Source organism: Bufo gargarizans, chromosome 2 (assembly GCF_014858855.1).
Source record: "Bufo gargarizans isolate SCDJY-AF-19 chromosome 2, ASM1485885v1, whole genome shotgun sequence".
Taxonomy (NCBI): Eukaryota; Metazoa; Chordata; class Amphibia; order Anura; family Bufonidae; genus Bufo; species Bufo gargarizans.
The window spans coordinates 610,400,228-610,422,677 of NC_058081.1; the positions used below are offsets into that span (position 1 = coordinate 610,400,228).

The 22,450-nt window shown below is 45.2% G+C and overlaps 1 protein-coding gene across 3 annotated transcripts in view; it reads right to left on the reverse strand.

The window, feature by feature from the left end:
* Nucleotides 1–22,084, reverse strand: part of GRAMD1B (GRAM domain containing 1B) — a 291,387-nt gene extending 269,303 nt beyond the window's left edge. For 2 of the 3 annotated variants that reach the window (XM_044282020.1, XM_044282019.1), the window contains exon 1: nucleotides 21,537–22,081. In XM_044282020.1, coding sequence (XP_044137955.1) covers nucleotides 21,537–21,898 — 362 coding nt within the window. In that variant the 5' untranslated portion in view covers nucleotides 21,899–22,081. Of the gene's footprint in view, nucleotides 1–21,536 lie in introns of all 3 variants that reach the window. The other variant, XM_044282018.1, reaches the window with a different exon arrangement.
* Between the last annotated feature and the right edge of the window lie 366 nt (nucleotides 22,085–22,450).

Sequence of the window (22,450 nt, forward strand, 5' to 3'; positions counted from 1 at the left end):
GTTATGGATTCCGCTACTACGAACCATAAGTTATTGTCCATGGTAGCGGACTCCATAACAGGATTCTTCTATAACCCGAACTTTGGACGCTGAACTTAAAACACAACTTCGCTCAACACTACTACAGATCTTCTGCTTTCTAAGGTGCGTAGTCCATGGCCACCATGTAAGACTGATTCTGTTTCTAAACTGTAGTACACTTTGTTCACCTCAGATCCTGGATTTACAGTTCTTAATGAATATTCTGCAGGCTGCAGCTTTGGCAAGCTCTGGGAAACTGTATGCTTTGAAGTCTCGCTCCCTGGCGACAGGTCCTTTGAGTGTTCCTGGCCCTCAGCGGCAACGTGTGGCCCAGTGATCTGTATCTAAACAAGTGTGTAACACAGAGACTCCAAGCTCTGCGTCAAGGGCTCTAGAGGTCCAATTACCACTGTGTGATTCCTGAACGCCATATTCAATATGCTTCTGTGCAATTTAGAATCTCAGAGGAACATTAATCTTCCTTTTCAGGAAGTTTTGTGAAATTGCACTGAAGAGGAGTGGAGTGAACAACACTGAAGATCTTCTCATCCGATAATATAATAATAATGAATACATTTAATTCTATCATCCCTGAGAATGACTGCTAGACGGCATCTTCTGGACATTAAGTTCATGCTTGATTTTTTATATATGTTTTGCAGTAGCCAAATTTTATGTGTTGAAAAAACTGCAGTTTTTTAGGACTTGTTATGGTGTTTAGTGTGATGTCTTGCGAACCTGGCCTGCAGATTTATGTAAGAGTACATCACCTCTGCGCCCAAGCTCTGGAGACTGAGTGTTTTGCTCAGGTGTAGGGGTACAGTCACACATAGCACCTTAAAATGATTTATGTGGAAAAAGCACATACATCTTGGTGTGGTTTTTACAGGTGAACCACATTACTTTAACATGAAACCAAATAGAAAACCACAGTAGTAACACATCCTGATATTCTCTGATGCAGTTTTGACCACAGCTCAGCTTCTACGTGTGACTATACCCCGAATACAACCTATGTTCCAAAAAATGATTATATATGAGAATGTGCTGTGTGCTTCCCTCCATCATCGGATAATATTATAAGCACTGCCCTCACCCGTCTAATACCTCAAAGTCCTGATAAATCTGCCCACCTGTTCTTTGCACACTCAGGCCCACGTACCTGTTTACCCATACAAAAACTGACCCTGTTGTGCGTCTAGTCTATCCAGGCTCTGTTCCTCTGTCTGTCGGATATAATTTCATGTGACATCTCATTTCATTTTGCCCTCGTTTCCAATAACACAACAATCTGTTGTGCTGAGGATATTTTGGGATTTTCTTTACTCATTAATTAGACAAGATGTGAACAGGGCTGAATGAAGAACATCTATGTAAGGCTGAGTTCACATTACAGTTTAGTTTTACGTTCTTCTGATCCATCAGAACAGAAAATTTTATACATCCATTATGCATCCATTTTAACGGATGCTGAAAATAAAGGATCCGTTTTTTTATGTTTTTTTTTTTTATTTTTAATTCAATTCTGTTCATCTAATGGGTCAGAAGAAGGAAAAATTAAATGGTGATGTGGACCTACCATAAGTAGTATGGGATGAAAAGTGTAGAAATGGTAGATTAACTGAGACTTTGTTCACCCAGGGCAGATGGTGCAGTATTGGAATTTGATCTTAAAAAAGGACATAAGGAAATAAAATATATCATATTTTGTATCTAACCCTGGTTTTGACTGGACAAAAAAACATCATAAACTTCACTGTTGTGAACCAAGGACTTATAGCCCCAGCACAAACGACTTTAACTGAAGCAGACAATGCCTGTAATACAATAGTACCTTAGGTTGAACAGAGGAAATGAAGCCCCATACACACATAAATTTGACTTTTTGTACCTGTAAAAAAAACTCCAGAATAAGTGCAAGATGTTTTTTGTCTTATGTTTTTTTCTTTGCAGCATTTTTTGTACTGTAATTTTTATTTTTATTTTTTCTGATTTATTTTTTTGCACACAATGGGTGTGGTTTATTTAGACCGGCATTTTAGATGCTGGTCTTAATAAGGCCCTGCGCTGGCCCACCAAAGTTATATAGAGGTGCCAGTCTCTACATAACTTCGGCAGATCCACCAAAGCTTCTAAATCTATGCCAGCTCTGTTGCTGGTGTAGATTTAGACCATTTTCTATACGTAAAACAGGTGTAGAAAATGATGAATAAGATGGGCCCGGCAGCCTGCCCCTTCCCCGCCACACTCCCTCTTTTAGACCTGGTATGAGCGGGAAAAAGACGTCTAATATAGATGTATTTCTGGTTAGTAAATGACCCCCAATATGTCCTACCACGAGGCATGGCACTTTTCCCCTATAGAGAAGGTGATGTTAAAACGCCTGAAAAAATGCGAAGAGCTCCAACATTGTTGCATTTTTAAAAAGAAGCCAGAAAGACAAAAACATCACCTAATGATAAAAAAAATGCCAGGCGCAAAAGACTTCTTGTGCATTTTATGATTCCCATAGACCTTCGGCAATCATCTGGAGCTGATTTTTTGCAACAAAAAATACAGCAAAAATGCAACTAATAACGCAAAAGTTTTTGGTCTGTGCAACACCAGACTGGCCTAGCAGAGTACCACAGAATCCTCTGATGGGCCAAGGCTCTGAAACCATAATGGGCCTCAAAGGTCCAGGAGAAAAATAAACGTTCCTTTGAAGTTAATAACTTGCTCTATTTCTTTGATTAAAAACCTCCTGGGCCGCTTTCACATAGTCAGTGTCTGGTCAGTGATTTTCATCAGTGAGCCTACATTCACACGACTATCAGTTTTGTGGTCTGCAAACCGCGTATCTGCAAAATATGGATACTGCACGTTTGCATCCCAAACCTTTCGCAGGTCCCATTGTCAAAATGCCTATAGAGCATGTTTTATCACTTGCAGCACAGCTGCACAGAGAACACAGATGACATCCGTATGCCATCCGTTTTTTTTTTTGTTTTTTTTGTGTGGATCCATTGTAACAATACCTAAAACGGAAAAGAATAGGACATGCTCTATTTTTTTTGCGGGGCTACGGAACGGACATACTGATGCGGACAGCACACGATGTGCTGTCTGCATTTTTTGCAGACCCATTGAAATGTATGGGTCCACATCCTATCCGCAAAAAAACGGAACAAATACGGAAACAGACAAAGTTTGTGTGCATGTAGCCTAAAGAACAGAAGTCTTCAGAAGTTAGAAACTGCACAAGAAAAGCATAAGAGCAAGAAAGGAGCAGAATAGGTCAGTCACCGCCCCAATGGTGCACAACTTGTGCTCCTCTCATAGCTGCTCTGGAGATCAGAGGGTTACATGTTCCTGATAACTGATTACAATTCATTCCAGTTCAGTGTATGGAGACTGGTCTACAAACTGCACTGACCTATATTCACAACACAAAGCTGTCATTTCTTTATGCAGACCGAATAAAAGAGGTCCAGCTATGAAAACAAGTCACAGGAGAGCGCTTCTTAAAGAGAACCAGGCACCTTACATTATTCTCCTGGTTATTAGTGATGAGCAGCATAGGCAATATTCGTTTTCACAACATTTCGCAAATTTTTTGCATAATATTCACAATAAATTAGCAAATTCTAGTATTCGTGATCTACAGTCATTATTTTCGTGATTTTGAAAATCGGCACTAATGATGCACATATTTTTTGCGCAATACATGCAACTTCACATTTTATCAGGTCTGAATAAGATATTACTGATTGGTGCATTAAGTATTGTTGTGACATCACAGCACTATGTCTGTAGTATGTATGTATGGACAGCAGAGAAACAGTAATTCCTATCACACTACCTAACACCCTGCACTGGAACCTATCACCTACACTATATCACTGTCTAACCTACACTGACTGACTATCTGTAGTATATATATGAGCTAACTAACCATCTAAGGGTACTTTCACACTTGCGGGAGATGATTCCGGCAGGCAGTTCCGTCGCTGGAACTGACTGCTGGATCTGTCAAAACGTATACAAACTGATGGCATTTGTCAGACGGATCAGGATCCTGATCAGTATGACAAATGCATTGAAATGCCGGATCCGCTCCCCGGTGTCATCCGGAAAAATGGATCCGACATTTACTTATTTTCACATGCCGGATCCGTTTTGCCAGAACACTCGGGGCCGAATCCGGCATTAATGCATTTCAATGGAAAAAAAATTACGGATCCGGCATTCCGGAATTTTGGATGCGGTTTTATCTCAGTCCTGAAAAGGCAAACAGACTGAACTGAAGACATCCTGATGCATCCTGAACAGATTGCTCTCCATTCAGAATGCATGGGGATAAAACGGATCAGTTATTTTCCGGTATCGAGCCCCCAGGACGGAACTCAATGCCGGAAAAGAATAACGCTAGTGTGAAAGTACCCTTATGTAATTGGATAAGGAATATGATCCAGATGAAAGCACAGAGCACAGCAATGTCGCTGCTCTCTCTCAGAACTGCAAAAAAAAAAAAAAAAACGCTGAAAATGGCTGCTGGGGAGGTTCTTCTATAGTTAAGGGGTAGGCAACTTTTCTATTGGTTGCTAGGGATGTTGCTAAGCTCTGACAAAGATATTACAGCCTTCTCATTGGTCCACAAGCAAGAAGGGAGGTTACTAATGTAAAAAAAAAAAAAATCTAGAATATTCACGATTATGAATATATAGCATTATATTCTAAATCTTTACGAATTCTCGAAGTGCCGATATTCGCGATAAAAATTTGCGATTAGAATATTTGCGATCAACACTACTGGTTATGTGAGATTCTGGCATACCCAGGGATGCAGACTTAAAATAATATAACTTCCCTTTATAATCCTGGCCCCAAACAGCCGCTCCCCGCATCCAGCCTGTGTACACACTGGGCCTTAAGCCACATTGAATTGACAGTGACAAAAATCACATGGCCTTGCTATCCAAGTGCTGCTGTGTGGCATTACATCATATGGCCGCCCATCACCGAGGCCTAGTATATACACAGGACTAATTCAGATGCCAGAAAATGCCAGCGTGGAACAAGAGCTTTATTCCTAGACTTTTTTCTTTTTTTTTTTTAACCATTTCTGTCAGGATTCTGGGACAAGCTCTTTAGTCAATGACTTGATTAGTCATGTCGACTAATATTTAGATTTTTTTCTGATTTCACCTGCATAAATAATAAAAATAATCAAATTTTCTAATAGACTGTAACCCAGATCTAAAAATCAACTCTAAAAAAGTGGCACAAATTGGCGCATCTAGGGTTTCCACACTTTTTCCCTCCAATATTCTCGACAAGTTGTTTGACTTAGAGATGAGCGTCTGTCCTTTTATCACATTTATACTCCCGCCTGAGCACCTATGATAAATCTGGTGCAGGTCTAGACAGCCGGTCTGAGCTTATACAGTCTCGATGATTGGTCAATTTGGGCCTTCTGTGCAATCAGCTTTTAGGGGGACCTGCTTCATTAAATTGGGTTGTCCAAACCGGTCAATCTTCTGTCAGTAAAACAAGTCTGGTTAGTAGAGCTTTTATTAGAAATGTTCATTTCTACAATATGATGCATTTTGTGTGACCTGGTGTCCTAGCTGTAAGCTTCTGTACACAACGCTATTTGTGCATTGTGACACATGGAAAGCAATTTCTGATGTAGAAGGGCACGGGGAGGGAGATTGTACGGCGTCCAGTCTACTTCCTGCAGTCTCCAGATATCACTTCATAACTTGCCTTAAATAGTTTCCATTAGGAACAAAATCTTACATGTGGGAAAGATGCCAGTTATCCCTCAGGCAGATGAAGATTTTCGCTGCGCTGGGCAAGCACCGGAACATCTAATCCCTCGTGTAAGATTATAAAACAGAGGTCAGAAGGGGGTAGCTACTGGTCAGGACTTGATGATAAGTGGATGAAAAAGCCTTAAAAATGTCAGCAGAATTTCAGCAGGAGCCACAGACAATATGAGGCATATGGGGACAGGATTATGAAGGAGACAGCCGCATAAGCATTTGCAGCGACCAGTGGGGGAGTGTATGGAGGAGATGGGGGTAGTAGTTATGGCCCTGAGTGTGGTCATAGCATTCACAGTGGCAATGTCCTCCTCTGGCTCTCCCTGGGGATGAGCAGCGACAGGAACACATTTTCTTTCCCTGTGGCACTTCCTGGAGTTGGGGCTCCTGGCTGGTGGTAGTTGAAAAAGTATTCAGACCCCATGAACTTTTCCATATTTTTACACCTAACACCCACAAACTTAAATTGGGAATTTATGTGATAGACCAACTCATAATAGGAAGTATGCGTGAAGCAAAAATAAAATGATACATGGTTTTCAAAATTTTTAGAATAAAAAAATCTGGAAAGTGCGGCGTGCATTTCTATGCAGCCCCCCTTAGTCAATACTTTGTAGGACCACCTTTCACTGCAATTACAGCTGCACGTCTTTTGGGGTATGCCTCTACCAGCTTTCACATGTAGAGGCTGCCAATTGCCCATTCTTCTTTGCAAAATAGCTCAAGCTCAGTCAGACTGGATGGAGAGCATCTGTGAACAGCAATCTTCAAGTTTTGCCAGAGATTCTCAATAGGATATAGGTCTGGGCTTTGACTGGGCCATTCTAACACATGAATATGCTTTGATGCTAAACCATTCCATTGTAGCTCTGGCAGTATACAGTATTTAGGGTTGTTTTCCTGGTGGAAGGTGAACCTCCGCCCCAGTCTCAAGTCTTTTGCAGCCTCTACCAGGTTTTCCTCCAGGATTGCCCTGTATTTGGCTCCATCCATTTTCCCATCAACTCTGACCAGCTTCCCTTTCCCTGCTGAAGAAAAGCATCCCCACAACATGATGCTGCCTCCACCATGTTTCAACTTTGGTCTCATCTAACCAGAGCACCTTCTTCCACATGTTTGTTGTGTACCCTACATGGCTTGCACCAAACTGCAAATGGGACTTCTTAAGGCTTCTTTTAAAAACTGACTTTCTTCTTGCCACTCTTTCATGAAGGCCAGATTCGTGGAGTACACAACTAAGGCTACTATCAAGCTAGAGTTTTTTGCGGATCCGTCATGGATCTTCAAAAACGCTTCTGTTACAATAATACAACCGCATGCATCCGTCATGAACAGATCCAGTTGTATTATGTCTTCTATAGCCATGACTGATCAGTTTTCTATCATGCCAGATCGTGTCAGAGAAAACTGATCCGTCCCCATTGTGTGCCAGAATGGATCCGTTTGGCTCAGCTTCATCAGGTGGACAGCAAAACGCTGCGGGCAGCGTTTTGGTGTCTGCCTCCAGAGCAGAATGGTGACTAAACGAAGGCAAACTGATGCATCCTGAGCGGAATCTTTTCCATTCAGAATGCATTATGGCAAAACTGATCCGTTTTGGACAGCTTTTGAGAGCCCTGAAAAGGATCTCACAAACAGAAAGCCAAAACGCTAGTGTTAAAGTAGCCTAATAGTTGTCCTGTGGTTAGAAACTCCCACCTGAGCTGTGGTTCTCTGCAGCCTCCCCCAGAGTCACCATGTGCCTCTTGGCCATTTCTCCAATTAGTGCTCTTCTTGCTTGGGCTGTCAGTTTAGGTGGACGGCCATGTCTTGGTAGGCTTTCAGTTGTGCCATACTTCTTCCATTTTCAGATGACATATTGAACATTGCCACATAAGATGCTCAGAGCTTGGCATTTTTATTATATAACCTAACCCTGGTTTACACTTCTCCATAACTTTATCCCTGACCTGTCTGGTGTGTTCTTTGATTTTTATGATGCCATTTGATCACTAATGTTCACTAACCAATCTCTCAGGCCTTCACAGAACAGATGTAGCTATACTGAGAATTACAAACAGGTGGACTCTACTTACCTATTAGGTGACTTCTGAAGGTAATTGGTCACACTAGATTTTATTTAGGCGTATCAGAGTACAGGGGGCTGAATACAAATGCACGTCATACTTTTCAGATTTTAATTTCTAAAAAAAATGTTTAAAACCATGTTTAATTTTCTTTTCACTTCACTCTTACCGTACTTGCTACTTTGTGTTGGTCTATCACATAAAATACCAATAAAACACATTTTAAGAAGTTGTCCAACCCCTCCATGCCCCCCCCTCCATGCCCTGGCCCCTCACACAGATTGTACTTACCTCGCTCCCTGGCACCCGCATCGCTTCTGCTGCCCGCACGGCCAACGCTGCATCTCCCTGTTGCATGGATCAAAACATCCAGCGTCGGGGGGTTGCAGCCAATAGCAGGCCACAACTGAAACAAGCCTCCCTAGCGTCACCCACGATGCTAGGGAGGCTTGTTCCCGTCACGGCCTTCTATTGGCTGCTCCCACCCTCTCATGGGATGTTTTGAACAGCGTGATAGGAAGATGCAGCAGCGGCCGTGCGGGCAGCAGAAGCGTCATGGGTGCCAAAGAGTGAGGTAAGTACAATCTGTGTGAGGGGCCCGGGCATTTGAGGGGGCATTTTTGAGGTTGGATAATGCCTTTAATTTGTGGGTGTAACATGAAAAAATGTGGTAAAGTTCAAGGGGTATGAATACTTTTTCAAGGCACTGTAGATGTTTGTCAGGGTGAAAAGACAGGAGTATGCAAGTCTCTTTACTGAAGTTGAGGACTGCAGTACAACAAGGTACAGCAACAAGTTGCAACAAGGCACAGTTCCAAAGCATATGAAAGTGAAACATTATCTCAATAGTAGTGACAATGATGGATGTTTTAGTACTCCTGTAAAGTCTCTCAGCAGAACCACAGTCATGCAATGAGGTTCTTGTTAAATCCATCTGCAATTTCTGGACTGAGGGGTGCCAAAACTTTAGATAGGGGTGGCCAATCTGTCTTCGAATATGGGGGATGGTTTAGCAATATTTCCTTCCACAGCAGTAAGGTCCTTCTGCCATAAATGTGCATAATACCTTGCTGTCTGACTCAAACGCATGGCCTTGTGGGTTCTAGACCCTCTAACTGCCTGGAGCACACTTGTAGCAAAGTTGCTTCCTTGCTAGGGACTGGAGTATATTTCACTCCAGTCGCACAGACATCAGGAGGATAATTTATGAAGAGGTGCATCCTCTGGTAGCACAGAGTCTATCAAAGACCAGTGTAAAACGTCGGTCTTTGATAAATGACCCCCACTGAGCACAGCTGTGGCGTATAACACATAATGTAACTTATGATCTGAACAGGATAAGTAATGCATTCATAACCAATCCTAATCATATAATCAGCATGCAACATATGTCATAGGCACAGTAACACTGGGAGAGTCACTTGTTGAGAGGGATCTAGGTGTACGTGTAGATCACAGACTAGAAAACAGCATCCAGTGTCAATCAGCTTCTGAGGATAGCAATACAGTTGAATCCATGAGGGCATCTGCAACTGTCGACCAGGTACATAAGTACCTAACACTCCCAGCGTTAATAAACGTCTCGGGGGTCAATTCGTCATGTATATGGGCTGCGGCCACGAGGAGGGCTTGGGCACTTCCTGGGCATCAGTCCACTGGAAAACTTCCTGGTCGGGACTATGGCCAGTCTGCCTCAGTGCACAAACGATGCCCGACCAATTAGGGATCCTCCTCGGCTGCTGAGCAACCCTCCACTCCACCACCAATATTGTTCTCCACCCCTACTGAGCCCCATACATTCCTGCATTCCTACATTCCTGGGGCTCACCGTCATCTTTGGATGTTTCGTCTGGTGAATGTGCGGAGTCTGGTCCAAGGTCCCGGTCAAGATGCAAGAGGCGGGAGCCTTCCCGATCTTCCAGAGCCTCCAGCCTGTTTTGTCCTCCAGACTGTCCGGCTCTGGTTCCAGCGGCAATCTCGTCAATGGCTGCATCTGCGATCCCTCCCATGGTTCCAGGACCTTCTTCGTCTGGAGAGTTTCAGTATACGGGGGCATGGAAGGCGGGTAGTAAGGGTTCGGAAGTTGTAATTGTTCTTAAGGCCGTTCTTGACAAGTTACAGTCTGCCCCTCCCCCACCGCCATCCCCTAATCCTTCCCAGAAACCCTCGCCTCCATTAGCGGATCTGCATAAAGAATTCCTTTTGCGCTGTCAGCCCGCCTGGGGCCCATTTGACTGAGGTTGCGCTTCATGCAGCGTAGCATGGCCGGGACTTATTTTTGACGTTTCTTCCTTTCATTGTTTATATCCCTTTCTAATTTCAGTTCGGAGTTGATTTCCTGATTATGTACAGTCACAGCTGGCAATTTGAGACAGTCAGTATACATGGAGAAGTTTAAAGGGGCGAGGTTCTTGGTTCATTATGTTGCAAGTAAATGAGTAAAAGCTGTGGCCGATCATCACCCAACATTAAGGCTGTTATCCGTGGTTCTTTGGGAGGAGATATGGTTAACTCAGGTTGGGGAGGGGAAAGGGGATTATGGTCGGGTTCTCAGCCTAGCCGCAGTCTTGAACTGAATAGTCACATATAGATATCAGACTGAGATGTTGTAATAACTGCAGTTTGTTTGCTGTTCATCTACATGCATGTTCTTCTTAGCAAAAGTAATGTATTCAGGTAAAGGAGCAAGGTTTTATAGATGCGATATACAGTGCCATGGAGGAAAGCATGGAATAAAGTGGTCTCTGACCTTGCAATCCAGAGTGGGTTCCTTTCGTGACACCTGCATTCCTGGCACAACAGTACAGTCATGAACATTATTCTCACAGTCCATTAACACAGCGGTATATTAATTAGCTTATGTCTAATTGGCCCTAGGGTGTGTGTTCCCATGGTACAGAAACTAGATGGTAAACTAGTACTTACTAGTCACAAGGGTGAGATTTAAAGATGTAAAAACGTACTTAGTTCTTTACATATGCCTTATTAAAAATTGTGGTAAATGCCATGAAATACATTTTTCTAATATGTTTTTTTTTTAACGTTTTACTAGCAAATAGGCACATGAAGTGCAGACGTCTACTGCGCTTTAGAATCCGTACTCACATACACCACTGTGTACAGGAGTATGGATTACCCTGCAGCCGCACTGAGCGCTGTACAGGCCTAAACATCGCTGCTCCTACCTGTACCAGCGCTGCTCTCCTAAAGCCTGGCATAGACTGGCTATGTCAAGTGGGCACAGGCAGAGGGGCTATGTCTTCGGTTAGCTCTTGCCCTGCGCCCGCTCTATGCATTCTGCTAAAAGACTGCACGGGCCAGTAACAAAGCCAAGACATCGCTCCTCTGCCCTCTCGGCCAATCTATGCCAGGCTTTGGCAAAGTAGTGCTGATACAGGCATCAGTGTTATTAAGATGAGGACATCAGGGGGCGTGCCTGGAAGCCGATGCCCCCGGACGCGTGACAGCTGAGCTCTGCTCTTCCCAGGCTCCAGACGCAGCTAAATTTGCAGACACCCCAAGACAAAATGGGGAAAAAAAAAAAAAGGTGAAGGAAGGTCCCTAAAACAGCGCCCGAGGCCACAGGAGCCTCTCGCCCCCACATGCTGGACTCCTACCTCCAGAAGACCACGGACCACGCGGACTCAAAGATGGCGGCGTCTCATGCTGCACAGGCGCTGGAGGACGAGACACCTCTTCCTCTGTCTCCTCACATTGCACTCGCCAGAGCGCCTTGTCCAACCGCACCACCGCTCTCCCCAGATCGGGGACTGCCAAGCCCAGTGTCCTGCAGACCTGCAAGGCCAGGACATAGAGGAGACCTGGCCATAAGACTCCAGGGCCAACCCTACAGCCCTCTGGGCAAATGGAGCCCGATCAATGGCAGGATCCCTGGGGTCAGAAGACATGGCGGATGACCTGCCTTTACAAGCACAGGGGACTGCCCCCCATATAACCCCCCTCCCCCCCCCCGGACTCCCTTCTGGATCTGCTCTAATCCTCCTCTAAGTCCCCACAAATGCTCCCCCACAAGGATCCTTACAAGCAGGCTGTATGGGTGGGGTACCCCACCCTTGCAACATTAGAGTTGCCCCCAAAGGCCCACAACCCCACTGTGTCAGCCACCACCAAAGTGCCAGTCTCACCAGACACTTCCCACAGCGCCTGCTCTTCTAGAAGATTACCCCCACTTCCACAGATGCATGGCAGGTCCCTCAAACCGCAGAACGGACAGTCCTCGCCCAATCTGGAGCTTTCTGCACCATCTGATATTGGGTTTCCTCAGCTATGGCGATCTCGCTCCCCATCCGGCGAGGGTCCACCTCCTCATCGGACTCTTGTGGCCAGGGTCTTGTCACTGATCCCCACCCAAATTGGTGGTCCCATATCCCACAATTGCCCACCAAGCACGATTTTAAGCCTCTTATCTCAGTAAGTAAAGGATGCCTTTAAAGAGGACCTGGCAGCTGTACGGCAAGATGTACAAGCAGTGAGTCACAGATTACATCAACTGGAGGAGGACCATGCAGCGTCCTACATATGTGTGTAAAAAGGGACACTTTAAATATCTGTGTATTTGCAATGTATGGTATTTCCTATTATCAGGCTGGCATTGTCATTACACCCATTCACCCCTAGGTGGTGCTGGCGCCACTCATTTATATACCATGGGGTGTGTCTAGGTCAGTGCATTCCAGCATAGTGTATTGTTGTGAGAGAGGAAAGCAAGTGTATGGAGGAGAGAAACAGGCCTTATCCACTATGTAGCTGCAATTTCTATCCTCCGGGACCTGATCAATCTTGGAGAGGACAAACTAAGAGTAGTTACAGCAGCTTAGCACTGGACAGTAAGTCTATGTCTAAATATAAAGTAAGTCTAGTGAAAGTTAGAGCTGAGTCTGGACTATGGACTTCACAAGCACAAGTGACCAAGAGCAACTTTCCAAGTTCCTGGACACAGCCGGATGACCAAGGCGCCAAGTTGTCCTTATTCACTAAAAGCCTTCCGGGATATAGTGAACCTGAATACTTCAGGAGAGCATCTTTCAAATAATGTCGCACAGAGTTTGCCTGCCACGAGGGAGAAACGCCCTTATTGGATAGCTCAAGATAAGTAGAAAACAGTATATTTAGTACCCGAGTGCTATAGAAAGTAGACTTAAAGTAAATCTAATTATTCTTAGCCTGTAAAGCTAACGTACTAGAGAACTCCCTAACTGACAATTGCCTAAACCTGATAAAATGAATAATACTGAACCTATTTCTGAGTCATCACTCATGCCATACAAATGAACTGTATCTGTACTGATTACCTGAAGACAATTGGGTCAGTAAATGTTCAACTGTTGGATTACAACCGACTCCTCATCATTTGTACTACTACACTCAACATTTGCACCTTACAGCGCTGGTGTCAGAAACACAGGGGCCCAGACACCTAAAGCACTTTAAACACCTATATCATCAAGGGCACCTCAACTTCCATCTGGCTAGTGTTCCCTGCAATAGAGAGTGCGCCGGAGGATTTAGTGCCGTCTTCCTCATCACTGCACGCCAACCTAGGGAGGCTCTGCTAACTGAGTAAATGAACTACTACCCCCATCGGCCCACCGTAACCTCACGTTTCCCCTGCGGTCCGGCTCGCTGCAACCATAATGCTTCACGGACAGCGATACGCACTCTTCAGACTCGTTCCTCTACCCACTCCCTTTAAGTACACAACCTTCCAAACCATGTTGAAGATCTTGATAACACGGGTCGTCGTCATAACATATGAGTGTGTGGCATACCAGAGTCCGAGGTACACTAAGACGTCCGCCCCATCGTCCTCACAATCTTTAACACTGTCCTGGGATGTTCCCCGGCACACCCCATTCTGATGGACCATGCACATAGAGCTTTGTGACAGAAATCACTTGATGGGCCACCACAGGATATCATATGCTATGTCAACGACTTTGGTCTAAAAGAGGACATAATGGCGAAAGCCTGAGCCCTCCAACACGTAGACTATATGGGGACTAAAGTATCTCTGTTCCAAGATCTTTCCTGGATCACTCTCCAGAAAAGAACGGCCCTGAAACCCCTACTGGATGTTCTCTGCAAGCATACAATCCCATACAGATGGGGTTTCTCTTTCAGCCTCACAGCACGCAAGCAGGGCACCATCGTAGTTCTAAAACATCCTGAGGACCTTTCGGACTTCTGCACCCGACTAACCATCACTCCGCCGCAACCACCAGATTGGGACTCTCCTACCGCCCTCCCTCCGATCCCGGCAACCTGGACCACAGTGGGACCCCGCAAAAGACGTCTCCAACCTTCTGCCACTGAATGTTGAGCTGCACACATTACCTGGAAGGTTTAGTTGACGGAGAGTGCAGTTTTTCCCTTTCTCTAACGCTTCTTCTGTCTTTCCCTTGAACAGGTTCATATGTTTTACAGGGGTGTTTACATTAGGTTCCTTCTGTCTGTGGAGATCTGGGGGATTGGACCTTCGGCCTTCAGTTGCGGTTGAGCGGTCCCAGTTACCCTTCCCCTGGTGGGTTCATTGTACCTGGCTCAGCTACCTCTGGTTGACTGTACTTGTGGCTCTGTCCGCTTCTTCCCAGCTGAACTCCACGGACATAAGGGTTTTATTGGTACTGGGCCTTTATTTTTGCAAATTGTTGAGACAAATAGTTGATTTGTGCACCAGCCTCAGGTCATTGGCTTTGTCATCGACGGAAGGGCTGATCTACTACACTAAACAGCATTTCTTTGCCTATGCCACACACCCTTCTGGCACGACAACTTAAAGAACACACGCCCGCTACTACTCCGCACGCTATTCGAGACCACAGAGGCATGCTCCAGCACCACCCAACCTCTATAGCCAACCTATTCCACACATTACTCAGCTCTATACTCCCTTCCCTCTACTCTCCCTTGACGATGAAACAAGCCGAAACGCACAATTAGATACGTTTCTATCTGAATGTTATCTACCTACCCTAACTACAGAGGCCCTGACTCATCTTAACTAAGCCATCACCATTGAGGAGGTTAAGGAGACTATATCCGATTTACGTAGTGTGAAGTCGTCTGACCCCGACAGACCATCTTATTATTTTAAGACATTTGGAGACTTATTGATACCTCATATGGCCAAACTATTTAACGGATTTCTAAAGGGTGAGAAAATACCCGACACCATGTTGGGTTCCTATATAACGGTTATTACCAAACCTGGTAAGGGCCCGCTGACTGCTCCAGCTACATACCCATTAGCTTATTGAACTCAGCCCTGAAGATATTTACTAAATTGCTAGCAAACTGGCTGACTTGCTGGCTCCCCCACTTGGTCCATAAAGATAAGGTTGGCTTTGTTCGCTTTCGCCAGGCAGGAGACAACACCAGACGAGTCATTGACCTGATAGATGTAGCTGACAGGGAGGGATGGACGCTCAGCTTAGACACAGAAAAGGAGTTCGACCTCCTTAATTGGAACTTTATGTTCCCAGCATCATTTTGGATTTAAGAGCCCATTCATGGCTGCCCTGATGGGTCTGTACTCCTCTCCAAAAGCGGTAATTCGGTTGGCGCATGCCCATTCCCCCTCTCTCCCGATTTACAACGGGACATGGTAGGGGTGCCCCTCTCTCCCCTTTTATACATTCTCAGCATCGAGTCCTTAGCGGCACTAATACGCAATAGCCCCGACATCCAAGGTATACCAGTCAGAGATAAGTCATTTTCTAACTCTGCTAACCCAAGTCATTTTCTATCTCTGTTAGTAGAGGGCAGTATTACTAATGAGGGCATTCTAGAAGGGAATTGCTATTGGTGGGACATTGAGGAGCACTATTACTATGGGGGCACACATTTTTCTTCAGGATAGTATTTGGGGGTATTGGGGAGCACAGTGAGCAGCAGGATAAAACTGTGGGGACTCCAGGTTGGGAGATGATAGAAATGTGAGGAAGCTAAGATGTCTGTGTGTCACACTCTCCAGAGATGTGGCACGGCTAAAAGAAGTTGTACGGACCAAATGGAGAAGATGATGACAGAGAAGATCTATATCGGAGGAGACGTCACCTGGGAGGCCGTGGATATGACAGGTATGTGCTGTTGGATAGCAAGTACAGCAAGGTGCTGAGGGAGGGGACTTATTCATTGGGGCTTGGGCCCCAGATCTTTTGAGACCCTAGCAACACCCCTGGTTGGCAACTTTGGGACACTCGCAAGAAAATACTTTTTTTTCTTTTGTACCTTTCTTGTTCCTACTATGTAAGGCTTGGAATGCATGGTCCTTATGTGATGGACCATTACAATCTTACGTTACTGTTAGTAATTTCATATTTCTTTAAAAAACTCTATACAAAATTTAAACGGGTTATCCGGGTTCAGAGCTGAACCCAGACATACTTCCATTTTCACCCAGGCAGCCCCCCTGACTTGAGTATCGGAGCAGTTCATGCTCCGATGCTCTCCTTTGCCCTGCTCTAAATCGCGCAGGGCAAAGGCATTTTAAAGGAGCTCCGGTGACGCAACAGGGCTCTCCATGGGGCTGCCAGGAAGCCCTGTGACATCACCGGCACTGATGGGCGGACTTTAGAGCTGCCCTAGCCAGTAAAACGGCTAGACAGCGCTAAAGCCCGCCCATCAGAGCTGGTGACGTCACTGGACACACTGCCAGTTGATAGCTTTCACCAGGCACTGTGTTATGATAAACAAAAGAGCCCATGCCCTGCGCAATCTAGCGCAGGGTAAGGGAGCGCATCGGAGCATAAGATGCTCCGATGCTAGCCTCAGGGGGGCTGCCTGGGTGAAAATAAGGGTATGTCCAGGTTCAGCTCTGAACCTGGACCAACCCCTTTAAGTGGGGGGGAAAAAAAATTAAAAATGATGAGGACAACTGATGCTTCCAGCAGTAAATAACGTCTGAGGCACCAAGTCGCCATGAGGAGGGCCTAGGCATCAGCCTACTGGGAAGTTTCCTGGTTGGGACTATGGCCAGTCCATCTCAGAGTACAGGCTTTTTTATGTACAGTAACATCTATTTTCAATATTTAAAAAAAAAAAAAAAACTTTCTACATTCTCGCAAGCATTGAGGAAATATCCAATTTTTGCAGAAACCAGTTTCTACTTATTACTTGTAGCTGGGCCTATTAATGAACATGTACATTGCTGCAAGACAATGGGTGGAATGGATACAGCAGCAAATGCATTTCACATCAGTAAAGCAAATTATAACCGTGTTACTGAAGGCAACTGGATCACAGCGGCTAGTTCAAAAGAGGTTTCACATGACTGCAAAAAATTGCAGCCACACAAAAGTGTTTTAGTGAAGGGCCGGTATTACTGCGTCACAGCATGTAGTTCAAACATGTTTCACTGAAAAAAATAGTAATAATGCATTATTACCATTTTATATTGTCTATACCAATGTGCAGTGTGATTGTGGAAGGGGAGGGATTCGGGACATTTAATTGCACCTCTGTCTTTAAATTACAGAAAAAAAACACTTGCAATTTTGCTAGCAATATAATATTGTGTGTACCAAAACGCATGCCTTATCATTTATAGGACTCATAATAAAATGTTTGAAAACTGGAAGTGTGCCAAACCTGCACCTCATCCTCCCAGAGTCAGAATGTCGGTAGTAACAGCATTGACCATCCAGCCAATAGTAGCAGCAGTAGGCCACATTTCTACCTGGCTTCTAAAAGGAGCAACATCATTTTTGAGGACAAACAGGATGAGATTGTGGACTGTATGCCTCCTCTGAGTTACAGCAGGAGGATATGGAGGTCACCTCCGAGTTCCTTGGAGCCAGCGGTCCCAGCATTTCACCTGCTCCTCCTCCTTGCAACCCCAGAGAAGCCTTTTGGTTGCATCATCTCTGTCTTTAATGGCCCTTCCTAGTGGGGCATCTTATTTTTTCCTAAGAAGTCAAGAATGTCTCCATGTTGCATAGCTGTGTTGATGTTGGTAGTAGTGGCACCTGTAGGTGGTGGCAGTATGGGCAGTAGTAGCAACAGTGGCACTCGACAAATACAGAGCAGGAAATCTGGAGGAGGGGCAAAGAGCCTATAATGACAACACAGTCCGATAAAAGTGGCAGGGAGTGTGAGGACTATGATTGTGTGTTGGACAGGACCTGGGAGCTGGATCAAGGTGCTGAGGAGGGGTTAACATCAGAGGAGAAGGGTGGTGGAAGATAAAAAAAAAACTGCCAGGGTCAGATATGCTTCTATTATGGTCAGCTTAGGAACTGGTGATGCCGCTGATACTGTGGCCACAAGCTCAAACACATGCCAGATCTAAGCCAACGTCGGCTGCTGCTAGCTCTGTGCGGACTGTGTGAATATCTGCCGCCTGGCAGTATTTCTCTACAGTGACGGAAGACAAACATATTGAAGTGTGTAAGATTAGCAGGATTAAAAGAAGTAATAAGTGTTCAAACACAAACATAGACACCATGGCTCTACTGCAGCACATTCAGCAGCATCACCTGCTCTAGTGGCAAAATAGAAGTGGCCGTCACTTGGAGGTCTCAAGATTTTACATCTCTGAGCAGCAACTAATACAGTCCTTTTGTCAGCATAACCAGTATATAGTATAGCAGCTGTGCTTCGGTATTCCAGCCCAGGTCCATGTACTTCAATGAGACTGAGCTGCACATAGTTCATGTGACCATGAATGTAACTTCATTGGCCTACGAATAGGCCAGTGTTCATTGGAGCATCTTCAAATAGCTGATCAGTGGGGGTGCCTGTAGCCAGACCGCCACAGATTAGATATTGATAATCTATCCTGAGGACAGATCATTAATATTCTATTCTCGGAAAAAGTCTTTAAGAAAGCTTTTACCAATTTTATCTTACATTAAAGAGTGTTTAGCATCTAAATACAAGAAACAGAACAAAAAAAACAAGAAAGCATATGTTTAAGAACTACAGAGGAGAGGGGGCTATATAAGCAAAGGTTACAATGGAACTCTCCCCACGTGCTTCCACTCATAAACATATCTCCCCATGAGGGTCTATTACCACAGTCTGTCCTGTCCGCCCTCCATGTAGCTCATGTCTTCTCATGGACTCCATTCCTACAGAGACTCAGCTGAAGTTCTTATTAGCTGTATTCAGGATCATAATCCCTCACAAGTAGGAGAGAAGGATAAGGCAGCTCTTTACCTCAGTGCTCTGAAGTAACTTGTCCTCCTGTGTGATTAGGACAAGTTACGTGTGTACTAATAGGACGGCAGCCATTTTATTTCTCCCGAGCCATTAGAACTAATGAAAGGCATTTGGGAATATACACTAAACAAAAATATAAAAACACAACACTTTCGGTTTTGCTCCCATTTTGCATGAGCTGAACTCAAAGATCTGAAACATTTTCTACATTCCACAGGCCACAATCAACAACCTGATCAACTCTATGCGACGGAGATGTGTTGCATAGGCAAATGGTGGCCACACCAAATACTGACTGGTTTTCTGACCCCCCCATCCCCTCCCTAAAAGGCAAAACTGTGCACATTTCAGAGTGGTCTTTTATTGTGGGCAGTCTAAGGCACACCTGTGCAACATTCATGCTGTCTAATCAGCACCTTGAAATGCCACACCTGTGAGGTGGGATGGATTATCTGAGCGAAGGAGAAGTGCTCACTAACACAGATTCAGACAGATTTGTGAACAATATTTGAGAGTAATGGGTCTTTTGTGTATGTAGAAAATGTTTCAGATCTTTGAGTTCAGCTCATGCAGAATTGGTGCAAAACCGAAAGTGTTGCGTTTATATTTTTGTTCAGTGTATTTATAATAAAGTAATATTTAAGTATTTTCATTTTCTTAAATTCTGGAGAACCCCTTTAAGGAGGGAACGCTATCTGTAAGTCTCCACCTATTGGGTGATATAGTGCACCAGAGTTGGCCACTAGGTAATATAACTTGGTTTCTCTCTAAACAAGTGCTTTAGAAGTTTGCTTTCCACGAGGCAAAATAAATCAGAAAATGACCCAATGCAGGAAGTGTCAGGTTCACAAGTGTATTTCTCCTGAAGGCTGGCGAGTGCAGCAGCAAATCCCTGGCAGCCGGCACCGAATGTGTGTAAACACAGATTGCAATGGTATCAGCTAACAGAAGCGTGATGTGACTGAGCTGCCATTCGCACTATGCCGTCTAATACGTCTATTAAATACACATCTACTAATAGCCGCTGATGACACATCTATACTCACATAAGGAGATATCTGCTACATCACTAATTAGTAAAAAAATAAAAAACACACTGCGAAATACCACAGCAATACCAGTCCAATGGTACTATAGGGAGAGATGTTCCTGTGAGGTGGGTGAGAGAGACTGGAGGACTAAGTTAATAAAATTCAACGCAGGTCACAGATAATTACAACAAGACACCATCAGCACGGATGCATGATGGGATTGAGTGCTCTGGAAGATTAGACATGCATGCTTTCCTGCACACATTAAAGGGGATGCCCATGATCAGAAAAACATGGCTGCTTTCTTCCAAATACAGCACCGCACTTTCCACAGGTTGTATGTGGTATTGCAGCTCATCCCCATTCACTTCAATAGAGCTGAGCAGTAATACCAGACACAACCCATGGACAGGGGTGGTGCTGTTTCTGGAAAAAAGCAGCCATGTTTTTCTGGACAACCACTTTAAAGGGTCCATTCACATGTCTGCAACTGTTTTGCGGTCTGCAAATTGCGGCTCCGTAAAACACGGACACCGGCCATGTGTGTTCCTTTTTTTTCGGACCGCACATGGCCGGCACTATAATAGAAATGCCTTTTCTTGTCCGTGTCTGCGGACAAGAATAGGACATGTTCTATTTTTTTGCGGGGCCGAAGAACGGAAGTGCGGATGTGGACTGCACACAATGTGCTGTCCACGTCTTTTGCGGCCCCATTGAAAATTAATGGGTCGGCATGCCAAATTGCGGAACGGATGTGGACCCATTTTGCGGACGTGTAAATGGACCCTAAGGCTGGGGCTGCATGGCACATGTGTCTTTTCTTGCTGTCGCGCCACTACATTTTTTTGCGACTATCGCGGCATGTCACGTGTTGCACTGCGACCCCACTGACGATCAAAGAGGACATGTCACGTGACACGTGTAGCCCCTGCGGTTCGCCACATCACTCTGACCTTTATATAACCACACCAGAGGATAAAAACTTCCATAGACCTTGGTAAGAAAGACCTGTTTATTATGGTCTCAGGTGGGTTCAAAGGACAGTGTGTAGGACTCCAGGAGCACCACCATTCCCTGTGTGAGAATAGAGCCAGGCAACCCCCCTCCAAAAAGAAAGCACAATGCAAGAAAGTTTCCCAGTGTTTCCATGGGATTACACTGGCGATAGTGGTGCCTTGTTGCCATGGAAACAAAAATACCTAAATTACCATCCTCAGTAGGAGAGTTATTTCCTTGTGATCTCCTTGGGGGAAGCCACAGAAAGGCTAAGGCAGCACAGCTGGACCATGCATGTAACAAGGCACAAGAGAGGACTATAAATAGGCACTATGCCAAGCAGTCCCCAATGGAAAGAGTACGCCAGGGGTGCCCACTCTGGTATACACAAATCAAACATGTAAGGCAATCATCGGTACCTAAACAGAACTTACCTGCTCCCACTGTTCCCCACAACTTCCATTTCACTGTTCTCCTTCGCACTTCCCCAACTTCTCAGTCTGAGGCCATGTCGCCTTGGAGAGGTGCTAGGCGTGGAAGTGTTAGACAGGGCACTGTCCTCATCGCTGGACGGAGTAATCTCTATAGACGGGAGCTGCAGGTATTCCAGATTTCCCGAGCAGTCCAAAGCCTCCGCATTTTCCCGGTTTCTTGCCAACTTTGAGCGTCTCATTCTGAACCGCCTGCGGCGTTGGCTGGGGGTCCTGCCGTTGTCAGTGGCCGAGGTGCTGTCGCTTAGATGAGGGATCTGAAGTTCTGGAACCCGAAGGGTCTCATTTAATTCAGCAGGCAGCATTGTAGAGCTCCTGGCCAAGCTGACCCAGATCCGGAGAGCCAATGACAGAAGTTTCCGGGTAACACTACTATGAGAGTGACAGGAAGAGTCTTATCACAGCTGCGAGCTTCCTCTGATCACAAGTCTGCTCCTCTGTACTGGCTGCAAGCGTGCTTTTCATGTAGCTCAGCGGTAATCGACCCCTCAGGAGATCCTGAAGGCGAGAGAAGAGAAGTAAAGAAAAGGTTGGAAACCATGCACATAACTGAAGAGACAAGAAAAGGAGCTGGAGATACATATATTAAAGGCGTAGAAGTGGTGACAGAAATGGGAAAGGAGGAGGGGGGTAGATTGTGTCTCTGTGGAACAGATACCAAATGCAGAAGCAGCAGCTGCCAGTGTAACCCAAGCTCCTGTGTAGCGAGACGCGGTGACACAGGGAAACTCAGCAGAGAATGGAGGGAACTTGGGTAAGCAGTAACTTTACACACCTGCCTATTGTTCTGGAGCGTCGAGGGACGGACAATAACCAGGGAGCAGGCAGCAAGGCTCAAAATGCCAAGCAGATCCAGA